Here is a 20,079-nt window from a genome sequence, read left to right as displayed (position 1 = left end):
AAAGGAAGTATAGAATAGACAATGTGATCTAGAACAAAAATGTTTCTTGGGCTCCAAATGAGGGAGTCCTTCTAAGGGAAATCTAAGATCAAGGTTTCCCTGGGACTAAAGGGTCTGTCAGGATATGGAACTATAAAGTGCTAAAATCAGGAAGTCTCAAGCAAGCCAAGATAAAGGCCAATTAAGTCAGCTTTTACGATGATGGCTGGCTCCCTAGCCTTGGCCTTCTAAGTTTAGGGAGCTCAGCGACCTGTTCCAGGCTGCTTAAATCTGGCATCTCTGCGCGCCCTTTCCCAGATGCTACCTGCACAGAAACAGACACAAGTTTGGGAAGCAGAGATTAAATAACCCTCTGGTTCCCTGAGACCACGGAGTTCTCTCTTCCTTCTCCCTTGCTCAGAGAACTAATGCTATCTACAGTCCCAGTGGCCTCTGATGTGGTTGTGGGGCTGGCCAGGTCCCTAAAGTGGCTGTGTGGAAGCAGGCAGACTCAAGAGGCCTGGGCAGCCGGGCAGAAGCAAACAGCAGCAGGTTTACCTTGTGAAGAGCAGCTGCACCATGTCTACGAGAGTGTGCTCTGCGGATTTTCTCAATAACTCTGCACAGGCAAAGACAAATAACACAGGTGTCATTACTTGCTGGGCTATTATCAGGAGACCTCTCAGAGCAGACTCCCCTCCACACTGTGTTTACCAAGGATTATACCAAACTTATTAAAACCAGCTCCAGCTCAGCCTACAGCTACAACTGTAGCAGACCACTAGGTGGTACTAGGGAGTCAGGAGAAAGGGGACACACAAGATACGGGTTTTCTTGGGTTATCACTTGTGTCAATCCCAGAAACCCTAAGGGAGAAGATCTGGTTCTGGAAGTGAGTGCGTCTAAGATTCATCCCAACTCCTGCCCTGCAACAGTGGCTTGAGAACTCTATTCTAGCTTCAGAACAACCCCTCTAAGGTTACCCAAGGTGGATGATGGATAAATCCTGTTTTTCTGGGCTTCAGAGATAGCACACCATATACACACTCATACACCGGCCCCAGGGGGATGACAGACCCGGTATTCAAGCACCTACCACTGAGTCTCATTTCAAAGCAAATCCGGAAGCAGGACTGCATAACCTCGCACACAGACTCATTTGTTAAGTGGGCACCCACTGGGGTTAGCAACAGAGTTCGGAGAACCTATGTGGAAGAAAGAAAAGGCACTGTGATGAACAAAGCCGTGAGTAAAGCTGATTTGAAGACATACCCGAGAGCTGGGCTCTCTAGGGAAGCAGAGGCAGGAGGATCTCTGAGTTGGAAGCCTGTCTGCTCTACAGAGCAAGTTTTGGGACAGCCAGGGATACACAGAGAAATCCTGTCTTGAGAAACCAAACAACCAAAATAACAAAACGGACCTAGCAAACACAAGTACATTTTAAATTCTCCTTCTTCTTCTCCTTCTTCTTCTCCTCCTTCTTCTCCTTCTTCTGCTTCTTCTCCTTTTTCCTCTTCCTCTTCTCCCTCCTCTTCTTCTTCCTCCTCCTCCTTCCCATCATCATTATCATTATTGCTTGTGTTATGTGCATGTTCATGTGTGTTTATATGTGTAGTTTGCGGATATGGAGGACACACTAATACATGGGTATCAACATCAGAAATGTGGACCAACTTCACTTAAGGCTGGGTCTCTTACTGACCTAGAGCTCATTGATCAGGCTAGACTGGCTGATCAGCAATACCCAGGATCCTCTTGTCTATGCTTCTCTGGGATTCTGTGTATGCTCACCACTATGCCTGGGGGTTTACATGAGTACTGGGGCTCTAACACTTGTCTTCATGCCTATAAGGCATAGTTCACTAACTGAGCCATCTCCTCAGGAAATCACACTCACATATGCTAGGCCAGCGCTCTTCCAGTGAGCCACACGCCCAGCTTAGGGGTGAGGTTCTCCTTACCTCCTGTTCTGTCTGAGATAAGATCACAATATTTAGTCCAGTTTGGGCTGAACTTGTGGACATTCAGCTTCAGTCTCCTACAAGCTCCAATTACAACTATGCACGACCATGCCCAATTTCAAAGTTTCTTTTTCTTTTTCCTTTTTTTTTTTTTTTTTAAGTTAGCAAGAAATAAGCTGACCTTAGAGCTAGGTAAAATGTTACATGCTTGTAATATTAGCACTTGGGAGAGAGATCAAAACAGGAATAAGAATTCAAGGTCAATGAGACCCTGTCCCCCCCAAAACAAAAATGAAAAATTTTAAAAATTAAAAAAAAAAAAATTAAGTCAACTGTGCTGGTACACACCTTTAATCCCAGCACTCTGGAGGCAGAGGCAGGCAGATCTTGAGTTTGAGGCTAGCCTGGTCTACAAATTGAGTTCTAGAACTCAGCCAGCCAGGGATACACAGAGAAACCCTGTTTTAAAAACAAAATAGAGCTAGGCAGTGGTGGCACATGCCTTTAATCTCAGTACTCAGGAGGCAAAGGCAATTGGATCTCTTAGTTTGAGGCCAGCCTGGTCTACAGAGTGAGTTCATGGGACAGCCAGGGACTACACAGAGAAACCCTATCTCAAAAAAACAACAAAAAAACCAAAACAAAAACTCAAAATAGCGACTCCCTTGTGCCTGATTTTGCATGGTCCTAACATAGTTCATAACTCACTGGAGCCCTAGCCCATAGGCCTAACAGACAGACAACACAGACACACAGACACAGTCTACCAGAGGCACAAGATGGTTTAAGGGTTTCTGGTATTTGATGCGAATTCACTTAAAGCTCTAAATTATTTCCCTTAGAAAAAGCTTTTCCTTTGGGTACTTGAGCTCCTTGTTAGAAGTAAATTCGGCTCTAAAGCCTCAGTGGAATCGAACCACAGCTGTGCGCTGCTGCTGGCAGAGCGGGGGAAGCAGTGAGGCAGACCGGCCCTGCACCGTCAGCCCGTTGTTCCTCCCTCCCACTTACCTGAAGGATTTTCATCAGGACCACTTCATCGCTGGCAGGGTCTGTGCCCACAAAACGGGCGTGAGTGACAGCATCTGCCATATTCTCCATGCCCTCTGCTGTGCCCTCATGAGCTGGATCTGCTCCAGCAAAAGAAACAGATTAAATCATGTCAACAATATGGGAGAGGGAAGACGGCCTGTCTGTAAACTGCTTGGAGAAGACCCCGACCTTCTCACGAGTCAACTAACCTATTATTTTGTTTTGTTTTTTTAGCAACCAACCTAAAAATTTTACCCATAATACTAGTGGTGGTAGTATATGTCTTTAAGCCCAACACTTGGTGGATAGAGAGGTAGGTGGGTCTCTGTGAGTTCAAGGCCATCCTGGTCTACAGAGCAAGTTCCAAGACAGCAAGGGTTACACAGAGAAAAACTGTCTCAAAAAGAAAAAAAAGAAAAAAGAAAGAAAGAAAAAAAAGAATTTCAAGCACTTCCTATGTATCAAAATTACATGTAGTGTTTGTTAAGCATACACATAGCCAGGCTCACTTCTAGAAGCTTCTCCGTCTCTGTCTCTGACTCTGTCTCTCTCTCTCTCTGTGTATCACTCTCCACCGCATCTGTCTTTCTGAGGCAGGGTCTCTCCCTGAACATGGAGCTCAGTGGCCCAGGCAGACTGAGGCCAGCAGGCCACCGTGAGCCTCCCTTCTCAGCTCTAGAGCTGGACTGAGGTCAGCAGGCCACCGTGAGCCTCCCTTCCCAGCTCTAGAGCTGGAGTTACAGTACTCAGCTTTTCTCTGGGGACTAGGGCTCCAAACTCAAGACCCTCATGTTTGTGTGACAAATGCTTTACCAACTGAGCCCCTAGAAGCTTTGATTTTGTAGGGATACGGTGGGACCTAAGAACTTGCATTTCTAAGATCTCAGGTAGTTAATCCTGCTGGTCTAGGCACACACTTGAGGAATCACTAGGGGTAAGCTACTCATTTTGTATGGAAGGGTCTTGAAATAGGAGCAGGCAAAGTCAGACCTTTGAATGCCAAGGTCACAACTTTTCTTTTCTCATCCTTTAGTGTGACTTCTCTGGTTGTTTGGCTGTGTGTTCTGGTGCAACTGAATTAAGGGAATGAGGGGACAGACGGTCCGAGCTACCAGCTCTGCTCTCTGGGTGGCATACATACTACAGTAGATCCAAGGCTCTTTAAATCCATTCTCATTGAAAATGACATCAGGTGTAGTGCCATACACTTGGAATCCCAGCACTGGCAAGGCTGAGGCAGGAGAATTATGAGTTTGAAACCAACCAGAACTATAATATAGAAAGACCTTGCCACCTGCTCCAATGAACTTGTTCTCATCTATTTGGATGGAGTCTAGGCTGGCCTTGAACTCACTATGAAGCTAGGTGTGGCCTACTTGCAAGCATCCCTCTTCTAAGTACCAAGTGGCTTCTAGAGAGACATGCGAAGGGAAGGCGTTTGAGGACACAGAGTCAGTAATGATCCAGCCTCTCCTCCTATCATCCTCCAGGCTCCCTCAATCAGCAGGGAAAATCTCATTTTTTAATTTTTTTTTTAAAGATTTATTTGTTATATGTAAGTACACTGTAGCTGTCTTCAGACACACCAGAGAAGGGCATCAGATTTTATTATGGGTGGTTGTGAGCCACCATGTGGTTGCTGGGATTTGAACTCAGGACCTTCGGAAGAGCAGTCAGTGATCTTAACCCTGAGCCATCTCTCCAGCCCTGAAAATCCCATTCTTTATGGCCCCTGCCTAAACACTCTTGCAGCCCTGTTTGAAAGTTGTTATTTAGGGACTGGGGAGATGGCTCAGTGGTTAAGAGCACTGACTGCTCCTCTGAAGGTCCTGAGTTCAAATCCCGACAACCACATGGTGGCTCACAATCATCAGGACAAGATCTGACACCCTCTTCTGGAGTATCTGAAGACAGCTACATTGTACTTACATACAATAAATAAATAAATCTTAAAAGAGAAAGTTCTTATTTAGGCCTTCAGGGCCACAGGAAAGTTAAGTATTTCTTAGTGTTAAATGGCATGTCAGAGTTCAATGAATAGCAGCCTTGCTCACATCTCAAGGCTCCTGGGAGTCTGTTTCTTCCTCTCTTTGAAGTAATTTCTTGATAAAGTGGTTTAAACTATTTTGATCTTTTTGTATTCTTATTCCTTCAACTTGAACAAAGTAGCAAAGTCTATTTTCCAAGAAGGCAGGTAATAGTGATGGGTCCTTAGAGTCACAGGTAGAGCCTGCTAGCAAGTTACTGCCAGTCAGTGCTACAACTCCTGACCTGACAGGTGCATGGGACCAAACTAAAGGTCAGTCTGGGGAGCAGAAAATAATCTCAGAAGCCTTGGGCTGCAGGATCCAAAGGGCAGTGGGTGGTTTCTGCTAGGAGGGCGAAGAAACGAAGGATTTCTTGGCTCAAGCTCGTCAGACTTTGGATCCTGCCAGACTCCTTCAGATCCTTGTCTAGTCACTTGGTAGCCAGCTTCAGAGAGACTTGCCAGCCTCCATGTTTTGCTTTATGGCTCTTGTACATTCCTTTGCTCTGTTTCGCATGCCTATAGCGATCATTGCCTCCAACATTCTCCTTCCTCACCACAGGAAACCCACCGACCAGCTGGTCTGAGGTCTCCAATGACCAGCCTCTTTGCCAAGTCCAGGAAAGGTGCAGAGGAAAGAGAAAAGGTCAAAGGGAAAGGCGCAGTAAGGCAGCTGCTGTGCAGAGGCAGGACCTGCAGGTGGTGCTCAGGTCACGGCTGACAGCTACAGGGTCTGAGTTCTTTCGGGGAGGTAAGAAGCCGAGGCTCAGGTGCCTGACCCACTCATAACCTGGCTGACACCCATGACTCCTGCTCAAAAGTCTGAATGTGTTAGCTAAGCAAATTCAATTTCCTAGAGAAGATAAGAGAGTCTTCTCACCCGGAACTGAAAGGTCGTTCATCTGCTTCTGGCTTGGACCTGAGCCTCATTTCACCTTGTCTCTCCATTTGGAACAGAAACAGCTGCCTGTTTTCTTTGCTCTTCGCTTTTTCACATAGGTTGTAATAGGGGGAAAATTTTAAATTCTGAGTGACAAGATAAACTAAAAAAAGGAACCCAAATGCAAATCTTACACAAACTGACTGAGGGAGACACAACTCAGTGGTGGAGTCCTTGCTTAGCAGGTGTGAGGCCCTGGGTTCCAGCTCTACTAGTGAAGAAAACAAACCAAACCAAAACAAAACAAAAGAAACTCAACGCTTCAATCTCAAGGAAAATAAAACAACATACAGATTTTTTTTTTTGAGACAGGGTCTCTCTGTGTAGCCTTGGCTGTCCTGGAACTCACTCTGTAGACCAGGCTGGCCTTGAACTCAGAAATCCACCTGCCTCTGCATCCCCAAGTGCTGGGATTAAAGGCGTGCGCCACCACCACCTGGCACCACACAGACTTTTGCCCACCAAAGTGGCACACATGCAGAACAGAAAGCTGGCAAGACTCAGTGCTGAAGACAGCCAGGAGAAGTGGAAACTGCCAGAGCACTGCTGGTAGGAACATAAATGCTCTAACCTACAGAGGAAGCAATAAAATGTAACAGTTATAGTACTTCACACAGAAATAAAATTCATAAATAAGGCCATAGGAATACAGGTGCTTATTTCAGCTTATTTATAATGACTTCAAATAGAGAATAATGTAAACATTAAATTAAAAACACCATTCTATCAAGGATGAATGAGGAGGAAAAATGGGGAATGATTTCCTAATTAAATTTCTGTTTGGGGCGTGAAAAAGTTTGAGGAGCATTTGTTAGGAGTCACTGTGCAATGCAGTGGACATGACTAAAACTATTGAACTATTTTCTTCAATTTGATTAAAGGTGGATGTGGATGTAGACTACTTGCCTACAATGCATGAAGTCACTGTTTTGATCCTAACACATCATAAAACTGGCTGTGGGAGCAAAAGGGTTACTATCCCAGTATGGGAGGGAAAGGCAGGAAGACCTGAAATTCACAGTATCCTTTCTACACAATGAATCAGAGGCCACCTTGTGCTCTGTCTTAAGAAAAAAAAAAGGTTAAAAGGTAAAATTATAGGTGTGTGTGTTTTCCTACAATGAAAGGAATAAATCAGCTATATAATTATGTGTATACATCAAATAAACACTATTAAGTGAAATACAGAAAATATATAGTACAAATCTCCTCCCTCCCACTAAAACAAAGGGGGGTGGATAATCAGGCTGGAAAGATGGCTCATCAGCTAAGACTACTCTGCTCTTCTAGAAAACTCAGGTTTTCTAGAAGCGTGTGTATGTGTGTGTGTGTGTGTGTCTATGTGTGTGTGGTGTGTCTGTGTGTATACATACACATATTATATATATATATACATATACATATACATATACATACTCATGCTTAGAAACATACACATTCACATAAAATAAAATGAATAAATATTAAAAAACTAGTAATACTGCCTATATCCAGTACTTGGGAGGCTGAGGCAGGAGGACTTCAGCTTCCAGGGTACACAGAAAGACCCGTCTTAAGATGAGTGTGTACATGTGGAGGGGTGTGTGCACATATTTATATGCGTCAAAGGCAGAGCACTCAGGCCATGTCCCTTAAAGAAGAGACTGGCTCTGAGACCAAGGAGAGGCTTCTCTTCTCTCATACCTCCCTAGTTAGTTTTCTCCCAATGAGCACAAAGTGGAAATAAGGCCAACCAGAGGGAGGTCTGGCTCAGCAAAGGGATGTGCTCTCAAGGCTAACGGCTGAGTTTTACTCTTGGACCCACGTGATGGAAGAAGAAAACCTATGCCACAAATTGTCCTCTGACCTCCATGTGGATACCTTTCTGTGTGCATGCCCCTTCTCCCTGCTTCCCTGCTGTGTGTAATCTTAAAAACATGCTTGCTCCTTTGCATACAAATAAATAAAAGTAATTTTCTAACAAGGCAAGGGTCCCACACTCTTAACTCTCCAAAGTGTAGTGGAGACTAGAGGCTCAGGCAACCTTCCCTCTTCTCTCCCTCCATGGACAATCCAGTCAGCCTGTCTCTCCTAGGAGGGCAGCTGGAAAGCCAGCTGGTTTAAGGCCCGTGCAGCAGGAGCTGGAGTGAGAGCCTAAGTGCTTACCTATGAGTGCGTAGGACAGGAACTTGTTGACAGAGGTGAGTGCCAGGCCAGTAATAGGACCAGTGGTGTCTTCTGAGCGGATGACTTCCAGAAATGGGCGAAGGAAGACATTTGGCTCAATCTCTGAGAGCTCTGCAAGTAAAACAAAAAAACCCCACAAGTCAAAAATGAAAAGACAATATCTAACAAAAGGTAATCTTGGCAAAAGGTCATTTTTGTCTGTTGAATGATGTTAGAGGTCTCCTTGTTTGGGTTAACCTTCTTCCTCCTAAAATACCTTGAATTAAGTTCCTGACACTACCACTTTATCTGTAAAAGGTTTAGGATTTAGCTTTAAAAGATTAATTTTTTTAAAAGAACATTTATAAAGTTAACAGTAAGATCACTAAAATGGCCGGGCGGTGGTGGCACACGTCTTTAATCCTGGCACTTGGGAGGCAGAGGCAGGAGGATTTCTGAGTTCGAGGCCAGCCTGGTCTACAGAGTGAGTACCAGGACAGCCAGGGCTATGCAGAGAAACCCTGTCTTGAACCCCTCCCGCCCCCCAAAAAAGATTACTAAAATGGTGAGTTTTCTGTCATAAATAATACTGTTTCATTACTGTTGTCTGTATGCTTGAGATTGAGCCCAGGATACTGTGGATACAACTATTCTTCCAATGAACTACATTCTCAGCCCTTGAGCACAATCAAAAAAATTCACACTAGCTGGGCATCAGGTATGACAGTTCCTATTCTAACTCCAGTTTTCAGGAGGCAGAAGCAGGAAAATCACTACACATTTGAAGGGAGTCTTGTCTACCCAGCAAGTCCCACCCAGGCCAGCCAGGGCTACATAGCAAGCTACTCTTGTTCCAAAACACAAACAAAAATTAAAAAAGGAAAGGAACCAACAATACTTATTTAATATAACCAAATAGCATTAGTCAATTTTCTACACTCATTTCATCATTTCTTCAGTGACACACAGGTGAGCTTTCCTTGTTACAGATAATATAACTAAAGAAATTCCTGGGAGAGAGGGAAACTTGGTTTCAGTTCCCCAATGAAAAGGAAGCCTGAAATAAGCAAAAGGCTGAGCAGCGTCCAGTCACAGTGACAGCTTGTAATCTTGGAAGGTCCTAACCACTCTCCTTCCTTCCTTCCTTTCCTTCCTTCCTTCCTTCCTTCCTTCCTTCCTTCCTTCCTTCCTTCCTTCTTTCCTTCCTTCCTTCCTCCCTCCCTCCCTCCCTCCCTCCCTCCCTTCTTTCTTTCCCAGAGCACAGCACACAGGCAGCTAATTGTCCTGATATGAAGAAGCACCACAGACTTTGAAAAAAGTAAGGTTTAGATAAGATAATAATTGGCCTTAAATTACACAATAAGCAGAGTTGAGGTCTACATGGTTCTACAATTCCCAAACCACACATCTACCCTACATTATTGCCAGCACATCCTTCTACTGTAGCAGATTTCAGTCCAGGGCAAGACACACTACTCTGGCCTTCTGCCTACCCGACTCTGCTGATGGCTCCTGACTTCTTTCTACTCTACTGTGGTTTGAGCTTTCAGAGCTTGTTCCCTTTTTAGTTTTTCCAAACAGGTCAGAATCTTTTAGGGATATGATCAAGGCTATCCCACCTTAGAGACTGAGGGGAGGGAAAGTAAGGGTGTGTGTGTGTGTGTGTGTGTGTGTGTGTGTGTGTGTGTGTTTCATCCTTATGAACCTTCATTTTCATGCAAATGTAGGGCACTCCCTACTCAGTCCCTACCTTTCCTCCTCTCTGAGTAAACATTTTCTGGGCTGGCTGCTTCCAAGATTAATGCTTTAATTAACTGGCAGATTGGGTAGTATTTTCCAAGGCTGTCTGTACAGTGATCACATCAGCTGTACAAAACCTGCTTCTCATTCCCCACTGGGCCCACCTAGAGATTGACGACTAAAGAAAAAAACTAAAGAGAAATGTGTGTGTGTGAGCATGCACATGTGTGTTAATAGACATTAAGGAAGAGAATATAGTTAGAAAGAGTGAAATATATAACACTTTTTAAAGGCTCTTTAAAAAATGTACCACTAGACAGGGTGGGGGTGGGGGGAATGGCTGAGTAAGGTGCTTGCTGCATAAGCAGGAGGATGAGTTCAGACCTTCTCCAGCACCTAGGTGAAGCCTCTAACTCCAGTGTGAAGGGCAGAGGACAGGAGCCCTGTGGCCAGCCTGCCTAGCTGGAAAGGTGAACTCCAGGTTCAATGAGAAACTCCGTCCCCCAAAATAAGGTAGACAGCAATGGAGAGAGATGTCTGGTGTTTTATATGTACATCTGCATGCACAAGTGACCACACACAAAAAAATTAAAACCATTTTCTCTTGCTGCTTTGGGAGCACAAATGTACCATGTTTACATCTAAATAGGGTCTGTCAGTCATCTAAAACATGACCATGTTTGGTATACATGAGATATTTACCCCAGCTGCTGCACATCAGTGGTTTGTCCCTATTTACTGCTGAATATTATTCTATTTTCCATGTATGTTCTACAGTTTCTTTATTCATCCACTGCTAAAGGACATCAGGTTCTCCAGTTTACTACCACCTGTCCATTTAAGCAATGGTTCTCAGCCTGTAGGTAGTGACTCCTTTATAGGTAGAACAACCCTTTCATAGGGGTTGCCTATAACCATTACAAAACACAGATATTTATATTACAATTCATAACAGTAGCGAAATTACGGTTATAAAGTAACAAAGAAAATGATTTTGTGGTTGGGGTCAGCACAGCATGAGGAACTGAACTGTATTAAAGGGCCGAGGCGCTGGGAAGGGTGAGCACCACTGCGCTAGAGACAGATCTCATCAGAATTCCAGTCTTTTCCATTCTTTACATATCTATGTAGCAGACATATTTTCTTTGTATTTATTTTGAGCAGGGTTTATCTGTATAACCCTGATTATTCTTGAATTCACTCTGTAGACTAGGCTGGCCTCATTCACTCAGAGCTCCACCTGCCTCGGCCTTCTGAGTGTTGGAGTTAAAGGCATATACCACCACCATCCCATGAAACCCAATTATCAATATTTATTTTATGGATTGTATTTTGGTGTATGCTTAGAGTCACTTTATTGAACCTTAGGTGCTTTTAGATTTTTTTCCCCCTTGAAACAAGATTCTATGTAGCCTAGACTATCCTTGAACTCCTTAGCCTCCTGTTTCTAATTCCTAAGTGCTAGAATGACAGGGGTGTGGAACCACAGCTGGCTCTCTTTTGTCTGGTGTGTGTGTGTGTGTGTGTGTGTGTGTGTGTGTGTGTGAGAGAGAGAGAGAGAGAGACAGAGAGACAGAGGGGGAGGGAGGGAGGGAAAGAGTCGCATTAAGCAAACTGGAACTAAAAATAATTTTTAATATTTTTTGGATTTATTTTATTGTATGAGTGTTTTGCCTGTGTATGTATGTGCACTATGTGCATGCCTGGTGCCCACAGAGGTAAGGAGCAGGTATCACACCTTCCCTTAAAACTGGAGTTAGGGATGGTTGTGAGCCACCATGTAGGTGCTGGGAACAGAACTAGGTCCTCTGCAAGAGACACAAGTGCTCTTTCCTCTGAGCCACCTCTCTAGGTCCAAACATAAAGAATTTTCTTAAAAAGTCATTATATGTCACATGTAGCTGTCAAAAATATTAACCATACACTTTGGAATGTAATGCAACATTCCCAGAGAAATGCAGCTCTGTATTGCAGGCAGAGTTGGGATAAGATAAGAGAGACAGACAGATAGACACTGATGATGGGACATGTGCTGGCAGCCTAGCTATTGCTCCTTGTTGTGTGACATTGTTCCCCAAACCTTTCAAGATTGTATATTCAGGTTCGGCTTCCTTGGAAATTTTTCTGAGCACTTTGCAGAGTGAGATGTGTCTATTCAGAGGACTGCTGCTCCCGTGGACTGTTGACCATTCCTCACAGACACTATGAGCTCATGCAGAACAGTTCTGATGCTTTTGTTCCCCACAGGTAAAATGGAAATGCCCCTATATCATCAAGGTCTTGCAAGAGGGTAGCAGAAGCACTCAGGACTCCCCGGTACTGGTGGCTCTCGGTCCTCACGATGCCCTGATGTAGTAACATTTCTTCTGGTTGTTGAAGAGAAGGGAGTAAGTAGAATTTTCCCTGCTTAAGGGATGTGGAGATTCTTGGTTTTGGCTACTAACCTCTCAGGCTCATTAGCTAGAAATTTTATTAATATCAGTATGGAGTTTTCTTTTAGTATTTCCTATTTAAGTCCTCTGTAGATACCTGACAGGATAGTAATTGATAATAAACTTATAAACTATCTTCTCTTCTTGCTGCTATTGAAGAATGAAACATTTTACTAGATAAGAAGAATTTTGATTGAAAAAACTGCTCCAAGTGCAATGACTGCATGAAACTGGGGTACACCAGCATGGTATAAAGTAGGGCAACACAAGTTTTTAATTTCTCCTGGGCTTTGAAACTGCCTGCTTGAGTCTGGGCTTGGTGGTAATAGTGCATGCAGAGTAAGAACTACAGCAGCTTTAGCCTGCCTGTATGTTACAGGCGAATTGCTCACCAGTTCCCTCTAGGAAAAAAAAAAAAAAAACCTAGTGTTTAAAGCTAACACATCAAACTAGTGCTCTAGGGAGGAAGATGGCTCAGCCTGTCCTCAAGCCGATATTTGAGGACAGTCCCTATGGGCCTCATTTAGACTGCTGGCCTTGTTAAAGGGGTCTTGCTCTCCCTCCTGGATTAGGAGTGAACCTGGACAAACCTAAGGCTTAATTTAGAAGGCAGTACTCCAATCAATAAGAGTGTAGAGCCACTGGTAGGAGAAAAGGAACAGAAGAAACTAAATCCTAGGATAGTTCAGCTATAACATTTTATTTGTCATTTTAGTCATAGTTAGTCACCCTCTAGAAATAACTTGGTACTAGGGCTGGAGAGACAGCTCAGCAGTTAGGAACACTGCCTATTCTTCCAGTGGATCTGGGTTCAATTCCCAGCATCCACAGAGTAGGTTACAACTGTCCGTAACTCCAGTTCCAGGGATCTGGCACCCAAACCCAATCAGACATGGAGGCAAAACATCAGTGTACATTAAATAAAATGAGTAAATCCTTTAAACTTGTTCCTTAAGGACAAAGAAACAGCTTGGGATACTGTTAAAGAATGGAATGCAGAGTTTCTGTACCCTGGCTTTGGAGTTAACAAGACCTACATTCAAATTCTGTTTTCCTTTTAGTGTATGACCTTGAGCTTCCTTATTAGTGAAAAATGGAGATGGTGGTATTGTTTCTTAGAGTTACTGAGAGAATAAAATGATCTAAGTACGACGTGTCTCACTAATGTTGGCCAGGCTGGTCTCAAACTCCTGGGCTCAATGGATCCTTCTTTTTCAACCTTCTGAAGCTCAGATTACAGGATATACAGCACCACAATTATCTTGAAAAATATTTAATAACCCATGTAGTTCACTGTTGAAGAGAGAGGCATTGAAGTTCTTTCCCCAGGCGGTGGAATAGGATTTGCATAAGGTGATAGATAGTGCCTCCGTCATCTAGCAGGGGTGCCCTCGGTGAGCCAGCCTTTACTTGTATTCCAACCAGCATTCATACATTGTACTGACAGTCAGTAAAGTACTTTCCTTGTGTGGCCTGCCCGTAAGTTCTTGTCTTATCATTTTAATTTTTCAAAGCTAATCTCATTTTTATGTATAAGTGTTTTGCCTACATGTATGACTGCATACCTAATGTGTGAGCCTGGTGCTCTCAGAGGTCTGAAGAGGGTATCAGATTCCCTGTCACTGGAATTACAGATGGCTTTGATCCACTATGTGGGTTATGGAAACTGAATCTGGATCTTCTGCAAGAGAAACAAGTACTCCTAACCACAGAGCCATCTCTCCAGCATGCTTTACCCTTTTAAAGGGGAGGTTAAATGTGATCTCAAGCAGGACAGGGTAACCCTACTTAACGGCAGCCAACAGTACAAGTACCTCAGGCACAGAGGTTTACTGAAAGCAGTCTGTTATTGGCTCATGTGTGGTTGGACTGTGCTTCACACCTTCTAATCTTCTCCATAGGGAAAGTTGTGCTGCAAGGACAGAAAGATGGTCGAGGCTTTGTTTGACAAGGTGGTCCATACAGAAAGCACATACAAGAGCCTTTTTCTTCACTGGTTATCTTAAAACTTTTTGTGGCAGATATCTACAAAGGGTGAGTTTTTATGTTATTTCTGACTCTCTCATTTCTGGGGACTCGTGAAAATAGCCTGCAAATGATCAATGACAGTTGGAAGGAAATGTAAATTTATGATTTCTAATCCTCAGACTTTTGGACATTAACCCTTAGATGTTCAAGTTGAGGAATCACTCGTGTTTAATCAGAGTCTATCCACTCAACCAAACTGGAGGCAGCTGTGATAGCTCATGCCTGTAATCTCAGTTACTTAAGAGACAGAGGCAAGAGGTTTATAGATTCAAAGCCTCGTTGAGCTACAGATGGAGTTCACGATCAGCAAGAGGAATTTAGTGAGACCCTGTCTCAACAATGAGTTAAGGCTGGTAATGTAGCTCAGTGGTAGAGCCCCTTGCCTAATACCTGCAAGGTCCTCGCTTCAATCCCTAATACCATCAATAAACAAATTATATTAACTAAAAAGTAGAATGCAGGGGCTGGAGAGATGGCTCAGCGGTTAAGAGCACCGACTGCTCTTCCAGAGGTCCTGAGTTCAATCTCCAGCAACCACATGATGGCTCACAACCATCTGCCATGGGATCCAATGCCCTCTTCTGGTGTGTCTGAAGACAGCAACAGTGTGCTCATATGCATAAAATAAATAAATACATACATACATAAATAAATAAATCTTTTTTTTTTTTTTAAAAAGTAGAATTCCTAGCTGGGCAGTGGTGGTGCACACCTTTAATCCCAGCACTTGGGAGGCAGAGACGAACAGATTTCTGAGTTCAAGGCCAGCCTGGTCTACAGAGTGAGTTCCAGGACACCCATGGCTACACAGAGAAACCTTGTCTCGAAAAAACAAACAAAAAAAAAGAGTGAAGTCATGTATGATGATGTGTGTCTTTATCTCAGCACTCAGGAGGTGGAGGCAAGCAGTTCTCTATGAGTCTGAGAGCTGGCCTGGTCTATGTAGGAGGTCCAGACAACATAGTGCAAAGTAAAAAAACTTTCTCAAAAACCATATGTAATGATTAATTTTTTTTATTAAATTAAAAATTTTTAAAATATTTCAGGACTGAAGAGATGGCTCAGTAGTTAAGAGCATGAGCACCAGGCACACATATGGTACACAGACATACATACAGACAAATACTCACACATGTAAAATAGAAATAAGTAAATCTTTTAATAAAAAAATTAAAAGAAAGGCAAATTAGGGGCTTGCCCTCAGAACTACACAAGAGCACACATTTGCTTGGGTGTAAATACTGCCTGTGTGCAGGTACCCATAGAGGTCAGAAGAGGACGTCAGGTGTAAATACTGCCTGTGTGCAGTACCCACAGAGGTCAGAAGAGGACAGCAGAACCCCTGGAGCTGAGTTACAACTCTCAAGCCTCCAAGACAAATATTTTTATAAAGTGAAAATAAAAATATTTTGGAAAGTATTCATTTTTCAGTCTGTCAACTGACCCAACTTTAAGAATTCTACTTTTTTTTTGGTTTTTTTTTTTTGGTTTTTTTGAGACAGGGTTTCTCTGCATAGCCCTGGCTGTCCTGGAACTCTGTAGATCAGGCTGGCCTCGAACTCAGAAACCCACCTGCCTCTGCCTCCCAAGTGCTGGGATTAAAGGCGTGTGCCATCAGGCGTATTTTCTTATTATTACTTGTGTGTAGGCATATATGGCAGCATGTGAGTATGTGTGAGTGAGTACAGGTGTCTTCTGGGCCAGAGGTGTTGGAGCAACTGGAACTGGGGTTACAGACAGTTGTGAGCTGACTGATGTGACTGGTGAGACCTGAGCTGGGGTCCTCTGAAAGAGCAAATGTTCCTAACCACTAAGTCATCTCTCCAGCCCCATGGCTTCACTCCTAAATAATCACAATACCAAAGACAATCTCCAGCTCTCCTCTGCCCCTCAGCCTCCCAAGGCTAGAGCACCATAAGTACTGGATTGAAGAGTGGACTCTCTTACTCTCTTGCTTCTCTCTCTTGCCCTCTTGCTCCCCATCTCTGCCTTCCCTTCCTTTCTCTCTCCACATGGCCATAGCCGGCCTCTACTTCCCTACACATCTCCCCATTCCTGTCTTTCTACAAAAAAAATAAAAAAAAATAAAAAAAGAAAAAAGAAAAGAAAGAAAAGTGGACATAGGCTAGGCAAAACAGGAGGTAAGAGTTGGGAGAAAACATACGCAACAGGCCACTGTCAGAACTGCAGTGGGGCTTGCTTTCTCCTGCAGCTGACTTTGTTAGAGCTGGCATTGTGTGCATTTACTCAAAAGTAATTTATTTTTTTATTTACAATCTTAAGTTTTAGCTTTTTAAGGAGTCTTTTAAAAACTCTAGTTAAATTACTATTCCTGCCTTCATTAGAAAATCCCTGTAGATGAAGACACTATGGATCAAAAAAGTGAAGCATTTTTGCACAAGGTCACAGGGTTAGCTCTGGAACCAAGGCTTAGCCTAGTACATTTCTTTATTTCATTTCTCTTATAGAATAGGGCAAGGTTGCAAGGCCTGTCGAGGTTTGATCCATCAGTTTAGGATTAGGAATTACAGGTTAGTGGAAGCTGCCTTTGGCAATTTTTTCTTCCTGGAATTAACTAGTTTCTAAAACCAAGCCTATGTGCCCACCTGACCATTCACAGGTCTGGATAATTTTAAAGCTAATAATAAGAGGTAAAGATAGTACATGGCTCCTTCTTTACCAATATGTTTTTGGAGGTTGTTTTGTTTTTTAAAGACAGAGTTGTTCCTGTGCTTGCTTTAGCAGCACACACCCTGAAGACAGGGGCATCCCATATGGCTAAGGCTGGCCTTATACTTGTTATATACCACACAAGGTAGGGTCCAACTGAGACTCTCCTGTCTTAGCCTCCTGAATGTTAGCATGGACCACTTTTTTTTTTTTAATGTTATGTCATTCAGGTTGGTGCACTTGCTGGCCTTGCTCTCACGGCAATCTGCTATTTCAGCCCCCTGTATCACAGGCACTGTCATCTTGCCCAGCTTTGGAACAACTGTTTTTGAGACAGAGTTTCTCTGTGTGGCCCTGGCTGTCCTGGAATTCACTCTGTAGACCAAACTCACAGAGATCCACCTCCTCTGCCTCCCAGTGCTGGGATTAAAGGCACATGTCACCAATGCCTGGTGCCTGTCCCCACACCTCTTTTTTAAAAAGATATTGTTCTACTATATAGCTAGCTCTGGCTGACTTGAAACTCAAAGATCTACTGCCTTTGCTTCCCAAGCACTGGGATTAAAGGTGTGTGTCATCACACCAGGCTTGGACCACTGCTCTGTATATCCACTGGTGACCAAAAACCTCATAGCTCCTAACTACTAAACTTCCAGCACCTCAGAAATTTCATTTGTAGACTATTCTCAAGCTCTGACTTTCAGAAGAAATATAATCTTGAATAAAAAAATATATATCATAGTGAGAAAGTAGAATATGGTAACCTAACAATTCCTGCTAAGTTTGAATGTATCAGCAGAGACAGAAAAACCAAACAGGAATTGTGCTCAAATAATTTTGGCCTATGCTCCTGGATATAGAAATGTCAAGGGGTAGGGGCTGGAGAGATGGCTCAGCGGGTTAAGAGCACTGACGGCTCTTCCACAGGTCCTGAGTTCAATTCCCAGCAACCACATGGTGGCTCACAACCATCTGTTATGGGATCTGATGCCCTCTTCTGGTGTGTCTGAAAACAGCTACAGTGTAAATACATCCATAAAATAAATCAATCTTAAAAAAAAAAAAAAGGAATGTCAAGAGGGTTAAATGAACAGCTTCTGTTTTTATCATGGGATGATTTACATAATTTCTTCCATGTGATCCATCTTGTGAATGATTCTGTCTCTAGAAACCTAGGTCAATATTTGCAGGATGAAGAGCTATGATGAAGGCAGGCTGATGACCCTATAGAAAGCAAGAAGAGAGAAGTAGACTCCGAGGGCAAAAGGGTCGAGGCAGGCATTTCTGAAGCTAAATGGTGTTGAAATAACATACCCCAGGCCTTTTTCCTTGTCAGCGTAATCCAATTGAGAATGCCCAACTGCCCCTGATAAGGGTCACTCAGGAGTGAAGCTTCACAACCAGGAAAGCAGCTTATGTGTGCATTTTGGTTCAGGAATGTGTCAGTCCGATGCTGGCCAAATGAGAAAAGACTATTGCAGCTGAGAACACCCTTCCTGGGATGGTAGGATGCACTAGGAGAGCAGGCTAGGAGTATCCATCCTCTTTTGTCAAAGGGCAATGCAAGAAGCCACATGCAGGCTCTGACCTGAGAAAACAGTGCCAGATTCATCTTCCCTTTGGTCAGGTCACCCATTATTTGAGAAGACAGGAGAGTTGGTGGACACGGGCAGTTCTCAGATTTATACTAGGGGCAAAGTGTGACTTCTCTGTTTTAATGTTCTAATAACAGGAGTAACAAGTCACCTCAAGAAGTTTGCCTTCTGCCTCAGGTTAATCTGACCTTTGAGACTCTACAATTTGTGGCCTTGGCTAGTCAGAAATTGAACCTGTAATTGATTTTAAGAGAACCCCACAACTTCTTTCACCAGCAGGGCTTAGATTTCTCTCCTTAAAACTGTTTCCCCAATCCAAGAACAGGAACCAGTCACCTTCAGAGAACCCTACACCTAATCTGCATTCTTTGCTTACTGGACTGTGTGTGCCTTAAGCTTGCAACTTTCCAGGGCTGGAATTCTGGCTGTTCCTCTATGGTGTCACATATCTCCTTGGTTGTGAAATTATTCAGTATGCCTACCATGCCCAGCATCATGATACTTTTCTTCTGAAGGACTCTAAAAAATATCCAAGTAAATCTAGTCTTCAGGAAGGCCAATCTGGAAAGCAGATCACCAGAAACCTTCCTTTCTGCTGTAGTTTCATAGGAGGCAATAGAGTTGAATGGCTGAGCGGCACGGATAGCTTTTGGGGTCAGATGGACCAGGATTTGACTCCAGCTTTTAACACTCATTAGTTTTATAATCTTAACTGTATATCTCATTTTTTTGGAGTTTCATTTTTAATCTATAAAAATGAAGATTAAAAAGAGAAAATTGTAGATTACTGGGTAAGTATAGGGTGTGTGGCATGGCACAAGGTACTAAATAGTGGCAGTTCTTATTATCTTTCTCTCCTCTAAAAAGCCATGAACAGTCCAATCAAGAAGTGCCATGAATACTCTCGAAGCACTGGATACAGGCCTCAAATTAAATACAATCCTGCCAAGGAGTGAGAAATCAGTATTCTCCCAAGACTAATCATCTACAAAAGAAACAAACCCCTGGCCCTTTCTCTGCTATATGTACACCTTGGAATGGATAGGAATTAAAAGGCCACAAGTTATCTGGGATCTTGGAATTTATCTTTAACTTTTATTCCTTTTAAGATCTAGAAGTCTGAAATTCCAGGGCTCTGGATGAGACATGAGAACATGGAGTTCAGGGCCAGAATGAACTGCATAGTAAAACCCTATATAACAAAATAACAAACAAATACAAAATTAAAATTAATTGAAAGTCAATTATACCAGCTAACATTTATTATAAATACTACATGTACTAGGTCCTATGATAAGAAACTTGTATCCATTTTTTCATTTTGTGTATATATGGGGCATAATACATGAAATAAAGTGTACAATAAGTACAATAAGATAATATTATTTAGGGTTATTTTAGCCCTAGAATCCTAGTCTAAAGTTCTTTATACTGTTAAATAACTCATTTTTTAAGTTTTATGTAAATATAAAAAAATTGGGCAGTGGTAGTGTACACTTTTGCTAGTTACCTTGGTTTTTTTTTTTTTTTTTTT

The 20,079-nt window shown here is 42.9% G+C and overlaps 1 protein-coding gene across 8 annotated transcripts in view; it reads right to left on the bottom strand.

The window, feature by feature from the left end:
* The window catches only part of Gbf1 (golgi brefeldin A resistant guanine nucleotide exchange factor 1), a 137,375-nt gene that overhangs the window by 32,455 nt on the left and 84,841 nt on the right, over positions 1-20,079 (bottom strand). For all 8 annotated transcript variants that reach the window (XM_031390527.1, XM_031390531.1, XM_031390529.1 and 5 more), the window contains exons 4-7: positions 8,081-8,212; positions 2,949-3,067; positions 1,076-1,184; positions 538-598 (exon numbers count right to left, since the gene is read on the bottom strand). In XM_031390527.1, coding sequence (XP_031246387.1) covers positions 538-598; positions 1,076-1,184; positions 2,949-3,067; positions 8,081-8,212 — 421 coding nt within the window. The remainder of the gene's footprint in view (positions 1-537; positions 599-1,075; positions 1,185-2,948; positions 3,068-8,080; positions 8,213-20,079) is intronic.

Source organism: Mastomys coucha, unplaced genomic scaffold (genome assembly GCF_008632895.1).
Source record: "Mastomys coucha isolate ucsf_1 unplaced genomic scaffold, UCSF_Mcou_1 pScaffold21, whole genome shotgun sequence".
Taxonomy (NCBI): Eukaryota; Metazoa; Chordata; class Mammalia; order Rodentia; family Muridae; genus Mastomys; species Mastomys coucha.
This window is presented reverse-complemented; position numbering and strand designations above follow the sequence as displayed.